Below are 15,704 nucleotides of genomic sequence, written 5' to 3'. Positions count from 1 at the left end.
GACATGGACCTGCCCATCAGAAAGACAAGATCCAGCCTCATCCACCAGAACACAGGTACTACTCCCCTCCACCAGGAAGCCTACACAACCCACTGAACCAACCTTAGCCACTGGGGACAGACACCAAAAACAACGGGAACTACGAACCTGCAGCCTGCAAAAAGGAGACCCCTAAGACAGTAAGATAAGCAAAATGAGAAGACAGAAAAACACACAGCAGATGAAGGAGCAAGATAAAAACCCACCAGACCTAACAAATGAAAAGTAAATAGGCAGTCTACCTGAAAAAGAATTCAGAATAATGATAGCAAAGATGATCCAAAATCTTGGAAATAGAATGGACAAAATGCAAGAAACATTTAACAAGGACCTAGAAGAACTAAAGATGAAACAAACAATGATGAACAACACAATAAATGAAATTAAAAGTACTCTAGATGGGATCAATAGCAGAATAACTGAGGCAGAAGAACGGATAAGTGACCTGGAAGATAAAATAGTGGAAATAACTACTGCAGAGCAGAATAAAGAAAAAAGAATGAAAAGAATTGAGGACAGTCTCAGAGACCTCTGGGACAACGTTAAACGCACAAACATTCGAATTATAGGGGTTCCAGAAGACAAAGAGAAAAAGAAAGGGACTGAGAAAATATTTGAAGAGATTATAGTTGAAAACTTCCCTAATATGGGAAAGGAAATAGTTAATCAAGTCCAGGAAGCACAGAGAGTCCCATACAGGATAAATCCAAGGAGAAATATGCCAAGACACATATTAATCAAAGTGTCAAAAATTAAATACAAAGAAAACATATTAAAAGCAGCAAGGGAAAAACAACAAATAACACACAAGGGAATCCCCATAAGGTGAACAGCTGATCTTTCAGCAGAAACTCTGCAAGCCAAAAGGGACTGGCAGGACATATTTAAAGTGATGAAGGAGAAAAATCTGCAACCAAGATTACTCTACCCAGCAAGGATCTCATTCAGATTTGATGGAGAAATTAAAACCTTTACAGACAAGCAAAAGCTGAGAGAGTTCAGCACCACCAAACCAGCTTTACAACAACTTCTAAAGGAACTTCTCTAGGCAAGAAACACAAGAGAAGGAAAAGACCTACAATAATGAACCCAAAACAATTAAGAAAATGGGAATAGGGACATACATATCGATAATTACCTTAAATGTAAATGGACTAAATGCTCCCACCAAGAGACACAGATTGGCTGAATGGATACAAAAACAAGACTCATATATTTGCTGTCTACAAGAGACCCACTTCAGACCTAGAGACACATACAGACTGAAAGTAAGGGGATGGAAAAAGATATTTCATGCAAATGGAAACCAAAAGAAAGCTGGAGTAGCAATTCTCATATCAGACAAAATAGACTTTAAAATAAGACTATTAGAAGAGACAAAGAAGGACACTAGATAATGATCAAGGGATCGATCCAAGAAGAAGATATAACAATCGTAAATATTTATGCACCCAACATAGGAGCACCTCAATACATAAGGCAAATACTAACAGCCATAATAGGGGAAATCTACAGTAACACAATAATAGTAGGGGACTTTAACACCCCACTTTCACCCATGGACAGATCATCCAAAATGAAAATAAATAAGGAAACACAAGCTTTAAATGATACATTAAACAAGATGGACTTAATTGATATTTATAGGACATTCCATCCAAAAACAACAGAATACACATTTTTCTCAAGTGCTTATGGAACATTCTCCAGGATAGATCATATCTTGGGTCACAAGTCAAGCCTTGGTAAATTTAAGAAGATTGAAATTGTTTCAACTATCTTTTCCGACCACAACGCTATGAGACTAGATATCAATTACAGAAAAGATCTGTAAAAAAAATACAAACACATGGGAGGCTAAACAAAACATTACTTAATAATGAAGTGATCAGTGAAGAAATCAAAGAGGAAATTAAAAAATACCTAGAAACAAATGACAATGGAGACACGACGACCCAAAATCTATGGGACGCAGCAAAAGCAGTTCTAAGAGGGAAGTTTATAGCAATACAATCCTACCTTAAGAAACAGGAAACATCTCGAATAAACAACCTAACCTTGCAACTAAAGCAATTAGAGAAAGAAGAACAAAAAACCCCCAAAATTAGCAGAAGGAAAGAAATCATAAAAATCAGATCAGAAATAAATGGAAAAGAAATGAAGGAAACGATAGCAAAGATCAATAAAACTAAAAGCTGGTTCTTTGAGAAGATAAACAAAATTGATAAACTATTAGCCAGACTCATCAAGGAAAAAAGGGAGAAGACTCAAAACAATAGAATTAGAAATGAAAAAGGAGAAGTAACAACTGACACTGCAGAAATACAAAGGATCATGAGAGATTACTACAAGCAACTCTATGCCAATAAAATGGACAACCTGGAAGAAAGGGACAAATTCTTAGAAATGCACAAACTGCCAAGACTGAATCAGGAAGAAACAGAAAGTATGAACAGACCAATCACAAGCACTGAAATTGAAACTGTGATTAAAAATGTTCCAACAAACAAAAGCCCAGGACCAGATGGCTTCACAGGCAAATTCTATCAAACATTTAGAGAAGAGCTAACACCTATCCTTCTCAAACACTTCCAAAATATAGCAGAGGGAGGAACACTCCCAAACTCATTCTACGAGGCCACCATCACCTTGATACCAAAACCAGACAAGGATGTCACAAAGAAAGAAAACTACAGGCCAGTATCACTGATGAACACAGATGCAAAAATCCTCAACAAAATACTAGCAAACAGAATCCAACAGCACATTATAAGGATCATACACCATGATCAAGTGGGGTTTATTCCAGGAATGCAAGGATTCTTCAATATATGCAAATCAAACAATGTGATAAACCATATTAACAAACTGAAGGAGAAAAACCATATGATCATCTCAATCGATGCAGAGAAAGCTTTTGACAAAATTCAACACCCATTTATGATAAAAACCGTGCAGAAAGTAGGCATAGAGGGAACTTTCCTGAACATAATAAAGGCCATATATGACAAACCCACAGCCAACATCATCCTCAATGGTGAAAAACTGAAAGCATTTCCACTAAGATCAGGAACAAGACAAGGTTGCCCACTCTCACCACTCTTATTCAACATAGTTTTGGAAGTTTTAGCCACAGCAATCAGAGAAGAAAAGGAAATAAAAGGAATCCAAATCAGAAAAGAAGAAGTAAAGCTGTCACTATTTGCAGATGACATGATACTACACATAGAGAATCCTAAACATGCTACCAGAAAACTACTAGAGCTAATCAATGAATTTGGTAAAGTAGCAGGATACAAAACTAATGCCCAGAAATCTCTGGCATTCCTATACACTAATGATGAAAAATCTGAAAGTGAAATCAAGATAACACTCCCATTTACCATTGCAACAAAAAGAATAAAATATCTAGGAATAAACCTACCTAAGGAGACAAAAGACCTGTATGCAGAAAATTATAAGACACTGATGAAAGAAATTAAAGATGATACAAACAGATGGAGAGATATACCATGTTCTTGGATTGGAAGAATCAACATTGTGAAAATGACTCTACTACCTAAAGCAATCTACAGATTCAATGCAATCCCTATCAAACTACCACTGGTATTTTTCACACAACTAGAACCAAAAATTTCACAATTTGTATGGAAACACAAAAGACCCTGAATAGCCAAAGCAATCTTGAGAAAGAAAAACGGAACTGGAAGGATCAGGCTCCCTGACTTCAGAGTATACTACAAAGCGAAAGTAATCAAGACAGTATGGTACTGGCACAAAAACAGAAAGATAGATCAATGGAACAGGATAGAAAGCCCAGAGATAAACCCACGCACATATGGTCACCTTATCTTTGATAAAGGAGGCAGGAATGTACAGTGGAGAAAAGACAGCCTCTTCAATAAGTGGTGCTGGGAAAACTGGACAGGTACATGTAAAAGTATGAGATTAGATCACCCCCTAACACCATACACAAAAATAAACTCAAAATGGATTAAAGACCTAAATGTAAGGCCAGAAACTGTCAAACTCTTAGAGGAACACAGAGGCAGAACACTCTATGACATAAATCACAGCAAGATCCTTTTTGACCCACCTCCTAGAGAAATGGAAATAAAAACAAAAAGAAACAAATGGGACCTAATGAAACTTCAAAGCTTTTGCACAGCAAAAGAAACCATAAACAAGACCAAAAGACAACCCTCAGAATGGGAGAAAATATTTGCAAATGAAGCAACTGACAAAGGATTAATCTCCAAAATTTATAAGCAGCTCATGGAGCTCAATAACAAAAAAACAAACAACCCAATCTAAAAATGGGCAGAAGACCTAAATAGACATTTCTCCAAAGAAGATATACAGATTGCCAATAAATACATGAAAGAATGCTCAACATCATTAATCATTAGAGAAATGCAAATCAAAACTACCATGAGATATCATCTCACACCAGTCAGAATGGCCATGATCAAAAAATCTATAAACAATAAATGCTGGAGAGGGTGTGGAGAAAAGGGAACCCTCTTGCACTGTTGGTGGGAATGTAAGTTGATACAGCCACTGTGGAGAACAGTATGGAGGTTCCTTAAAAAACTACAAATAGAACTACCATATGACCCAGCAATCCCACTACTGGGCATATATCCTGAGAAAACCATAATTCAAAAAGAGTCATGTACCAAAATGTTCATTGCAGCTCTATTTACAATAGCACGGAGATGGAATCAACCTAAGTGTCCATCATTGGATGAATGAATAAAGAAGATGTGGCACATATATACAATGGACTATTACTCAGCCATAAAAAGAAAGGAAATTGAGCTATTTGTAATGAGGTGGATAGACCTAGAGTCTGTCATACAGAATGAAGCAAGTCAGAAAGAGAGAGACAAATACCGTATGCTAACACATATATATGGAATTTAAGAAAAAAAAATGTCATGAAGAACTTAGGGGTAAGATAGGAATAAAGACACAGACCTACTAGAGAATGGACTTGAGGCTATGGGGAGGGGGTAGGGTAAGCTGTGACAAAGCCAGAGAGAGGCATGGACATATATACAGTACCAAATGTAAGGTAGATAGCTAGTGGGAAGCATAGCACAGGGAGATCAGCTCGGTGCTTTGTGACCACCTAGAGGGGTGGGATAGGGAGGGCGGGAGGGAGGGAGACGCAAGAGGGAAGAGATATGGGAACATATGTATATATATAACTGATTCACTTTGTTATAAAGCAGAAACTAACACACCATTGTAAAGCAATTATACTCCAATAAAGATTAAAAAAAATTCATAAGTTGTATTTAATTCCTACCCCTCTCTTCAGTATTCTAATTTCCATCCATGCATCATTTAACTCAGCAGTGCCATACCTGGTGTGGGGAGGAGTACCTCTTTTCATATGTCAACCGATTCCCTTCTATGGAGAAGCGAAACCCTTTCCTCCTGATGCTGTCTTCCGATTCAGATTTATGGAATTCATCATCATCTTTCTCTTCTCCACCAGACTGCTCTTTCTGTTTTCTTTTCTTTCTCCGATTTCTTCTTTCCTTTGCACTCTTGGAACTCAACTTGGAGGCTTCAGATGAGCTGTCTGAGAGCCCGCCTGCTGCACTAGGTTCTCTGGAATGCACTGAGGCAGTTACAGCCGCTGCCTGCTACATTGAGGAGAAATGGTCTTAGCATGGAACTAGAGAAGACTTTACCTTTAAAAAAATAGCTAAAGTATTTGCAAAGCATTTTAAAAATAATTTAGCTGACTCCAGCTAATCTTACATCGAAGAAACTCTGCAAGTATAAAAGAAAAATTTTTTCTTTCCATCTAATAAAGGCTTTTAGAGTTAATTTGGTTTTCTTTGTGCTAACATTGATTACATTTGTATGATGTTTTACAGACTGCACATTCAAAAGGATCAATCAGACAATAACAAGAACATAAATTCATATTACTTTTGGGATTTGATTTACTCTAAAAATTGGTATCTAATTAGCACTGTTTTTTTTTTTTTTTTTCCACTGAAAAAAAACTGGAGCATGGAAGAAAAGCTGATCAGTAACTTGGGGTCTAATCCAAAGATAGGAGGAATGAGATAAAGAGCTGAGGTCCTCTTTCCAGTTATTGAAACAGGGTTGTCCAATACTCTCACAATATTATCAATAAAATTTATGGAAGGTGATAAAATCCCTTCCTTACCCCTCCACAATACTCTATTCAGAAGACTGGAGAAGGGAGGGTCAGAAGTTTCGGCTAAGCAAGACAAGATGTTCAGTTCTCCAAAGACCATCCCCAACTTCTTTAATTCGGCACTGGTTCTTGCTGGCCACATGGTCATGGAATGAAAACAATGCTTTTTGATCACAACTTGTACTAGCCCTAGGTTGGCACTTTTTGATTATTATCATTGTTCCAAGAGTACTCTCAATACAAGGACTCTTGCAAATAAATTAATACTCCCCAAACAACTTTCTTCTTTAGTAAAGACAGTGAGTTTCGATGCTGAACGGAAAGAGTAAGGAAAGATGGAAGGGATAAGAAGGGCATTTTATTGTACTGTGAGTACTGACACCTCACTATAAGAACAAGTAATTCTTAGGTTCCCCGATCTCCATAAAAATTGGTGACTTTCGTATGCTTATTGGATACTGCTGTATCAGAGAACATTACAATAGTCAATCACTTTCTTATTTATGTAAGAAAGGCAATTAAGCAACCACATTAAAAGACAACATAGTTTTGGTTAAAGAAAGTAATAGACAATCTTCTAAGAACCACATGAACATCTTTTTATATAATAACCAATAAACTTTTTTCTAAGAAAAGATGATTTCTTAGGATTTTCTTCTAATGCCAGTATACTCATTCAGTAAGTTTCTCACCTGAGAAGACCCCAAAATCACATTTTCCCTTGTATTCTAAAAATTTTATGATGATTAAAATAGCATGAGAGAGTTCTATTGTGGTCCATATCATAAACATCTTAGAATAATTAAACTAAATGACTTATAGATGATGAAAACAATGTAGAAATCCTTACTAATCCCCTATACTACCAGCTTCTCTTAAGTACAAACAATTATCTGTCTCTCACTTTCTCTCCAGTATTTTTGTAACAACCAAAACAATAAATAAAGTTTGTACCATGAGACAGGACATATTTGATTTGGTGAATTTACCTGAGTTGATTTGGTGAATTTACCTGAGCTGCTTCCTGTTGCTTTTTAAGCTGTTCAAGCATCTGTTGAAATTCAGCCTCTTTCTGTTCTGCCTCTTCTAAGGTGGCCTGATTCTGTTCCTCATAGGCCATGGCTACCACAGCCAGGATCAAATTTATTAGATAGAATGAGCCCAAGAAAATGACCAGCACAAAAAATATCATGTATGTTTTTCCAGCAGCACGTAATGTCTGAAAATAAGAACACCAGAATTATTTTTTTCAATATTATTTCACTAACGGGTGGCTTTACCTGTCTCCAACTTACTGTGTGTCTTATAGGACTCTGATATAAATAATAATGACGACGTTCACAGCCCCTCCTACCTCGTTGACTGTCTGTTTCTTTAACATCATCCTCTTCCTTCTCCCCTAACTCATGCATTCAACATTCTGATGTGTAGGAGGGAATTCTTGGATTTATCAGGAATAAAGCAGAGTCAAATAAAGTACCATGGAGATCTCCATCAAAGAGCTGAGGCTTTGAATAAAGTTAAGGAAGAGACCAAAGTTATCCTTCTACATCTGCTTATTCATTTTCATCACCTGCCACCTGAAGGATGATACTTGAGCGGGTAAACAGAGTTGAGGGGAATATATGCCTTCTGTTTAGGAGGATCTGTGTCTGGGAAGGGTGGGAAATAGGTTTTGAGCCAAGGGGAAATGAGAGAGAATTGCTGCTCCTGGCATTGCTATGCTTAATATGTGTTATAATCAATAGGGTAATTGATTTGGATTTCATAACTAAGCTGGTTTTCTTATATACTTCCAATTAAACACAATATGTGTCTCTTCAGGTTCTCACCAGTTGGTAAAGATTTTCCCAGAAGTCCTGAGTCATCAGTCGAAACAGGGACAAAAAAGCCCAACTGAAGGTATCGAAGCTTGTGTAGCCATAATTGGGATTTCTACCAGCTTTCACACACATGTATCCTTCTGGACATTGACTGTAAACGTGGCAAAAGAAAGTATTATAAGAAATTCTGCTGTCTTTTTATTCTGGTAGCGTGCTATACTTATGATATTGTCTAGCCAGGAAGATTTGCTATTTCAAGGGATAAAAGTATGATAAATAAGCAATTAATACATTTCCCAACTTTTGACTTAACATAATTTTACTATCCACTTGATGTCATCATTAAAATATTGCATAGCATTTCTAGTTATATTTTACAAAACTATTTTCTGTTGGTAATTAGTGTGTTAACATATGTCTAGTTCATTTTCCTACCATGGATAATCCAGAGTTGTCTCATAGCTCACATATACTCATCTAAGGGAAACAGCATTAGAGCTAAAGTATAACTTCTTGTTTTATGAAACATGAAAGCTTGTCTAATATTTAAATAATCCCTCACCTTATAAATAAGCTTAATTATAGCAAATTAGTATGAATAAAGTTACTTGGCTGTTATCTGTCAGTTTGTATAAAAAAAGAGAAAATACACACACACACACACACACACACACACACACACACACACAAATGATTGTCTTACCCAGCATCTGAGCTATTTCCACACAGTAGTGCATCTGAAAAACCCTCCAGAAAATAATGATATCCTGTTTAGGAAAAAAAGTCACATGATGAATATTTGCATGATATTGCAAAATGAGAATAAGATCAGGCCACTCTTTTAAAGTTCATAATTTTAAGTACATTATTATAATTTTAAATATATTATAGTTTTAAATACATTATATAATTTATTCAAAGGCACAAGTGTTATTCCCTCTAAATATTAGATATTATATTAAGGAGATTGGATACTTAGTTAATAGTACAAAGCATTTTTTCTTTATGAATGTAAAATTAGTGATAATCACAGGTACTAACATAGTATTTTAAAAGGTATCAGTGTTTTTTTACCCTCCTCATGAAAAATAAAAACTTCATTCTGGGGGCTTCCCTGGTGGCGCAGTGGTTGAGAGTCCGCCTGCCGATGCAGGGGACACAAGTTCGTTCCCCGGTCCGGGAAGATCCCACATGCCGCGGAGGGGCTAGGCCCGTGAGCCATGGCCGCTGAGCCTGCGCGTCCGGAGCCTGTGCTCCGCAACGGGAGAGGCCACAACAGTGAGAGGCCCGCGTACCACACACACAAAAAAAACAAAAAAAAACTTCATTCTGTAAAAGTAGATAAGAATGACAGGGATTTCTTTGCGTTCTCAAAACAGCTACATATTTCAAAATAAAGGGATTTTAACTTTTCTGAACTGTCTTCTGTATTTTTTAACACTTTATAAATGACTAATAATTAATTATAATTTACATTCTACCAACTTATAGAATATATCATAGGCAGCTTAGTAAAAGATGCATAAATCATGTCAACTGCTAAAACAAGTGAAATAAAAAATAATTTAAAATGTTGTACTAAAGCTAAAATAATTATTATAGGTGACTATTTCATTATCTCAAAGTTTTCTGTCTCTGGCAAATTCGTTAGATTCTTTCAACGTCCTGTTGAAGTGTCACTTCCTCTGTGAATTATTCCTTGATAGCTTCTACTTTCTTCCCCCTTAAAGACTGGCAAAATTAAGAAATCCTCTCACTGTGCTACCAGTAACATGTATAGCCATTATTATACATTCACTGTCTTGTATTGTGATTATTTGCTTACAAATACTGTTCCTTCTTGAAAAAAAAGTCTAATCATTAATTATTTCCATATTACTAGTGTTTGGGACCTAGTAGCCTTTCAATAAAGTTTATTGAATTAATAAGTGAAGGGGTGACAAAAAGAGAAACACATGGAATTAAAGAGTCATTTTGTAAAAAGGACAATTTTGGATTTTGTAGGAAAAATATTTTCTAGATGCTAAATTTTCTGAGAAATTTACTCTACGTATAGTTCTGTAAGAGATACAAAAATACATAATGGAACTATTTTAATTTTCAATGTCTTTACTTCTCTGAACATAAGAAATTAAGATACAATTTCTTAACTTTTAAATGAAATTAAACAATGTGAAAGGAATATGACAGTTTCTGGATAAATTTTTTTTTAGTTTATTTAATTTTGGCTGTGTTGGGTCTTGGTTGCTGCGCACAGGCTTTCTCTAGTTGCGGCTAGCGGGGGCTACACTTTGTTGAGGTGCACAGGCTTCTCATTGCAGTGGATTCTCTTGTTGCAGAACACGGGCTCTAGGTGTGTGGGCTTCAGTATTTGTGGCTCGGGGGCTCTAGAGCGCAGGCTCAGTAGTTGTGGCACATGGGCTTAGTTGCTCTGTGGCATGTGGGATCTTCCCGGACCAGGGCTTGAACCCGTGTCCCCTGCATTGGCAGGCGGATTCTTAACCACTGCACCACCAGGGGAGCCTTGGACAAAGTTTTGATACCAGATATTTATAAGTGAAGTTTTATCCATTAAACTCACTGATCTAGAAGTTTAATTTGAAGAAAACATAACTTTCAGTCATAATGTTTATCTTTAATTTTAATAAATTTAATTTTCTATTACTTTCAAAAATAAACCATTTTATTTATATTTGCATTTGGTTTAAAATAATCTTTGTTCAACAAATGGAATATTATTAGAGAAAATGACAAGAAACAGATTTTTAGGGCTGAAAGTAGCCTCAGATATTCTTGACTTCTTTTATTTTGAATGTAACAAAAATGGAGTCCAATAAATTTTCCCTAGAGTGAATAAATCCTAAGTGACATCCTCATAATCAGTTCCTTGATCTTAGATTAAAACAACAACATAAAAAAAAAACAGATTTCAGGGAGTTGGTGACAGCAGTGGGCTTATAAGGATCATGTGAAGTAAAAAAGGGACATTTCATGTATTCCTCTGACATGTATTTTTCTTAAGGCATTTTTCTTAATCCAGCGAATTATTTGCAAATTATTTGTTGGCATGTCACTAACATCATGGAAGTGTACATCTGTATCAACCAAGGTATTTTCCAGATCTATAACTATAAAAAGACACTGATCAGTTTTTTTTATTATGCTATCATTACTTTAAGAATTATCAAACCACCAGTAAGTAAACTTTATGACTAATCCTACTTCTTCCACATAACCAGTCACTAAGACTTTTTCTTCTTTGATTTTTTCTCTAAGAATTAATCATCACCTTAAAATAATAGATACAGTTATATTTAAGCACATCTAGAGTTTAAGTCTTATATATTTCATATTTTCCTTTAAAAGGACATTCCCTTTCATGAGTCAGGTTCTTTCTGCTTTTGAAATATTGCTACTGGCAGATACTAAAATTATATGATAGAAAAAGATTGTTAATTTTGTCACTTTAAAAAGAGGATATCAGGCCAGTTATTTTTTCATCCTTTTAGAGTAGACTACTTAAACGTTTGACTATTTTGTCTAAACTCTTGAAATAAAGATAAACTGATTCTCATAACTTCACAGTTTTATGACATTTTTAATTTCTCTCTCTTAAACGTTGACTCTCATTTCCTTCTCTTTGATGTAATACTACTTTTAATTCTTATTCTACAAGTGTAAGAATAATGTTAACCTTTAGGTCTCACTTGCTTTCCATAACACAACAATAAAAATAACCTGGTAAACTATAAGCACCCTGGAATCACGTGCCATCACCATTATTCTCCCAGCATCCTGTGCACTTTCTGGTACATAAAACACATTCTGCAATTAGTGTTTAATGGGTTACATTTACATAATACTTTGGAGTTTACAAAGGGTTTTCAAATACTTTATGTCATTTGATTGTCTCAAATGAGACAATATACAGCATTGTACACTGTGATGAGAAGAATGTACAGCAACCCAATATCCTAAGAAAATTTCTTTCAAGCTGAATTTTTCAGCCTCCCATAGGGTTATCAATAAAATAATTAAATGTATGTGCAAACCATTAGAAGGTGATTAAGAGATCACAACCTGTTATGCAATCATTTAAAAAATTTTCCATGCCTAGATGGAAAGACGATCAACAATGAAAAAATAAACCTACGTAACAGTAATTCTTACTTGAATCTTGAACATATGATTTCCAGTCAAACTCAACGAGAGTTTCGTTTACAAGTGTGCCATTGTAATTCACAGTTATATTCTTCTCTACACTATGTTCCTCCAGGGAAGCATTGGTGGGAGGCCATTGTACACATTTATTCCGCAGGTTGCCCATAAAGAGCTGCAGCCCAATCAGTGCAAACACGCTCAGACAGAACACAGTCAGGATCATGACATCTGAGAGCTTCTTCACAGACTGGATCAGGGCCCCTACGATGGTCTTCAGGCCTGAAAGAAAGAAGGTTATTACTATGAAGACTTAGAATGTCTGAAATACCAAAAGCTTCACACAATTTTCTTGAAAACATACACTCCATGAATAAGTGTGAAAATGATTGCAGTGCTAGTGGGAGAGCAACACTTCATGGAAGGCTGAAGTGCTTATGGAAATAAACTCTGGAAATGTAAAAAAATCTAAACCATGAAATGAAGATCCATATCCCATTAGGTTGGGAGAAAATAGCTGGAAGTTCATGGTCTTCACAAAGTCTATATTAAGGTCTTGTATTTCTCTGTTTTGCTGATGAAACTTGCCCCATACTTTCTTTCATTGGGGCCAGTTCTATAACAAATTACATGAAGAAAAATATTTTAAAATTCCTATTCATAAGTAGGAAAGGTTTTGCTATAAAACTGGAAGTGGTTTGGAGTATAATTGCACTTTAGGATAATAACTCCTTGGGGAGTTCCCTGGCTGTCCAGTGGTTAGGACTTGGCGCTTTCACTGCTGTGGCCCGAGTTCAATCCTTGGTTGGAGAACTAAGATCCCACAAGCTGCATGGCATGGCCAAAACAAAAATGATAATAATAATAATAATAATCCTCCATGCAGACCCATGCTACTCTTTATTATCTTATTCCCTTCCTTTTTAAGCAATATTAAGATTTACATTGTATATACATTGTCATCAATGCCTAAAATGAACAAGAAATTACAGATTGGTACATTTGATATGGAACAAATCCTTGTTATGACTGATGTGGAGAAAAAAACCCAGGACATCTCTAAGTGCAAATCACATAGACTGTATATTACAGTGTCTCATGCAAGCAATTGTTAAGCTCCAAGGCTGATGAAAAATGTGAAAACATAAAATTTTATGTTCAAATAATAAGTCATTTTCTGAGTAACACCCGATTTTTATAATTATGATTTTGATGATTTTAACGATTATGACCCCTGATTTTCTGTAATGCTGAATGTCAAGAAAAGAGATGGCTGCTGAAAAAAACATGACGGGTGAGCCTCAGTGTTTAACCCTCACCTGGAATGACTGAAATTGTTTTCAGTGCTCGGAGAACTCTGAATGTTCTCAATGCGGAGACATTGCCCAGGTCCACAAACTCTGTCACATATCTGTAATAGGGAGTTCACACACAAACACAATAACAGAATACAAAGAAAGAGCTGTAGGTGCAAGGATCCTTATGCTTTACACTGATCACTTCTTACCTGGAATTACAGAAATAGTTTTCAAAGCTCTCAAGACTCTGAAAGTCCAAAGAGCTGAAAAATTGCCTAGGCTTACAAATTCTGTTACATACCTGTAGAATTAAATCAGAGTTATTCAAGATTTAAGCAGGATTTATATTATTTGCTTGGGTATTTTATAAAGACCTTCTTGGTGATTTTGAATGATAATATTGTAAGTAACAATTTAGAAATTTGGGTCTATCACTATGGTTTTCTTTACTCAGATAATTTAAGGCTGTTAGCTAGATGTGAACTTCATAACGTACACAATCCTGTTGCCATTTCAAAAAGCAATACAGTCGATATCATGTATAATTTAGGAGAATTAAGTAAAAAGAAAATAATTCTTGGCTATAGTTTCATGGAATTAGTTTAAAAAAAATACATGAAAATCATGAAATCATCCAAGAGAAATTTAGACAGGTTGACTTATTGCCTATCTGTATGTGATCAGGATTTCCTAGTGTAACTCTTAAGTGAAAGCTAGGCAAATTAAGAACAATATTTTATGGGGGCCCAATGGTTACTCCTGCCATTACTGCTATTTTATTCTCAAGAAACAGTAGCCCCAATATGCCTTCTTCTGAGCTGTGGCCAGAGGGAATGGTGAAGAACCATCCTGACTAGATATGGAATTAAGATGAGATAGGCAGCTTCCGTAGCCCCGAGAATATCAGCACCATTTCTCCTCTGCCCATCCATCCACCTCCTTACACCTGTAAGAGGCCAAGAATGTCAGCTCCTGAAGGATGAGAGTGAAGTGTATTGGTCCACCTTCCTCCACACTCTCATTTTACCTACTGCTGAGTAGCTTTCTGTTACTTTTCTGAGTGTCTTCTTCCTTGGGGAAGTATATTACTAGACAAAGAAAAAAAATAAGCAGGACTGCAGAAATTGTGCACAATACTGAGTGTATCTGGATGGGAAATAAGGATAAGAAGGTTAATATAAAGAAAAAGATGAAGAAAATTATAACGGGAAAGAAGAGAGGAAGAAAGGAAAGGGATCAGGTAAGATATAGGAAGAGGCAGAGAGAGCGTGTTTTGTTTATATGTCTTAATTATCAATTGACTGATGAAATAACAATTTAGTGTTAAATACGTAATATATTAACTACCTTATTTTTTCTATTAGTTTGATTTGTCAGAATGTTTTGATGTTTATTTTCTATTATTCTACCAAAGAAGCTGGGGAGAGTGTGTGATGTGGGTAAGGTCAACTGAAATCTGTAGGGTCAGCAGAACTGTTTTTGGCTGTAATTTTAAAAAGCCATTTTCACAGATGTATTATGAATACATTTATGCTTTCATAGGGTGTGTGTGTGTGTGTGTGTGTGTGTGTGTGTGTGTGTGTGTGTGTGCACCTGTTGAAAAAGCAGCATGTATGAAATTTGCTGACAGATGTTTGTTACATGTGAAAGTTGTAATTTCAGTTACTGCAAAGCCTTTATGCCAAAGTGTAATGCCACTTTGACCTCTGTTGCGCTAAATTAAAATCCAGAGCTTAAATACATAAATCACACTGAAATATTCTACAGTTAAAGCAAGCTTATTCTTTAAAAGCATGAGCACTTATAGAAGCCAAAATATAGTCTCTTTTGAAGCTTCCAAGAAAGGCACTTACGCAAATGTAATGACAGTGAAGTCGAGCCAGTTCCATGGGTCCCGAAGGAAGGTAAAATCTTCTAAACAGAAACCCCTTGCAATAATCTTTATAAGTGATTCAAAAGTATATATTCCTGTGAAAGTGTACCTGGAGACAAGTATCCAAAAAGAATGGATATACTAATCATTATCTTTCACAGCAATTTCAATTAATTGTCACTCTATTAGGGGAACAGATGAATATTATAAAAAGAATCTAAGCAAGTTAATATTATTTTCAGGGAAATAAAACATAGCCGTAAATTTAAATTCAACTCCCCAACACATGAAGAGTTGGCTTTAAATTGTCCTAAGAGTAGGGTGAGAAC

At 35.8% G+C, this 15,704-nt stretch overlaps 1 protein-coding gene across 6 annotated transcripts in view; it reads right to left on the bottom strand.

Annotated features, from left to right (window-relative positions):
- Positions 1 to 15,704, bottom strand: part of LOC132428589 (sodium channel protein type 1 subunit alpha) — a 93,648-nt gene that overhangs the window by 60,206 nt on the left and 17,738 nt on the right. For 3 of the 6 annotated variants that reach the window (XM_060016649.1, XM_060016650.1, XM_060016652.1), the window contains exons 4-10: positions 15,356 to 15,484; positions 13,524 to 13,615; positions 12,217 to 12,486; positions 8,750 to 8,813; positions 8,056 to 8,197; positions 7,236 to 7,442; positions 5,412 to 5,696 (exon numbers count right to left, since the gene is read on the bottom strand). In XM_060016649.1, the coding sequence (XP_059872632.1) occupies positions 5,412 to 5,696; positions 7,236 to 7,442; positions 8,056 to 8,197; positions 8,750 to 8,813; positions 12,217 to 12,486; positions 13,524 to 13,615; positions 15,356 to 15,484 (1,189 nt within the window). The remainder of the gene's footprint in view (positions 1 to 5,411; positions 5,697 to 7,235; positions 7,443 to 8,055; positions 8,198 to 8,749; positions 8,814 to 12,216; positions 12,487 to 13,523; positions 13,616 to 15,355; positions 15,485 to 15,704) is intronic. The other 3 variants (XM_060016651.1, XM_060016653.1, XM_060016654.1) reach the window with 1 other exon arrangement.

The sequence above is a fragment of the Delphinus delphis genome, chromosome 7 (genome assembly GCF_949987515.2).
Source record: "Delphinus delphis chromosome 7, mDelDel1.2, whole genome shotgun sequence".
NCBI classification, from domain to species: Eukaryota; Metazoa; Chordata; class Mammalia; order Artiodactyla; family Delphinidae; genus Delphinus; species Delphinus delphis.
Note: the sequence above shows the minus strand (reverse complement) of the source record. Positions and strands in the feature narration are given on the sequence as shown.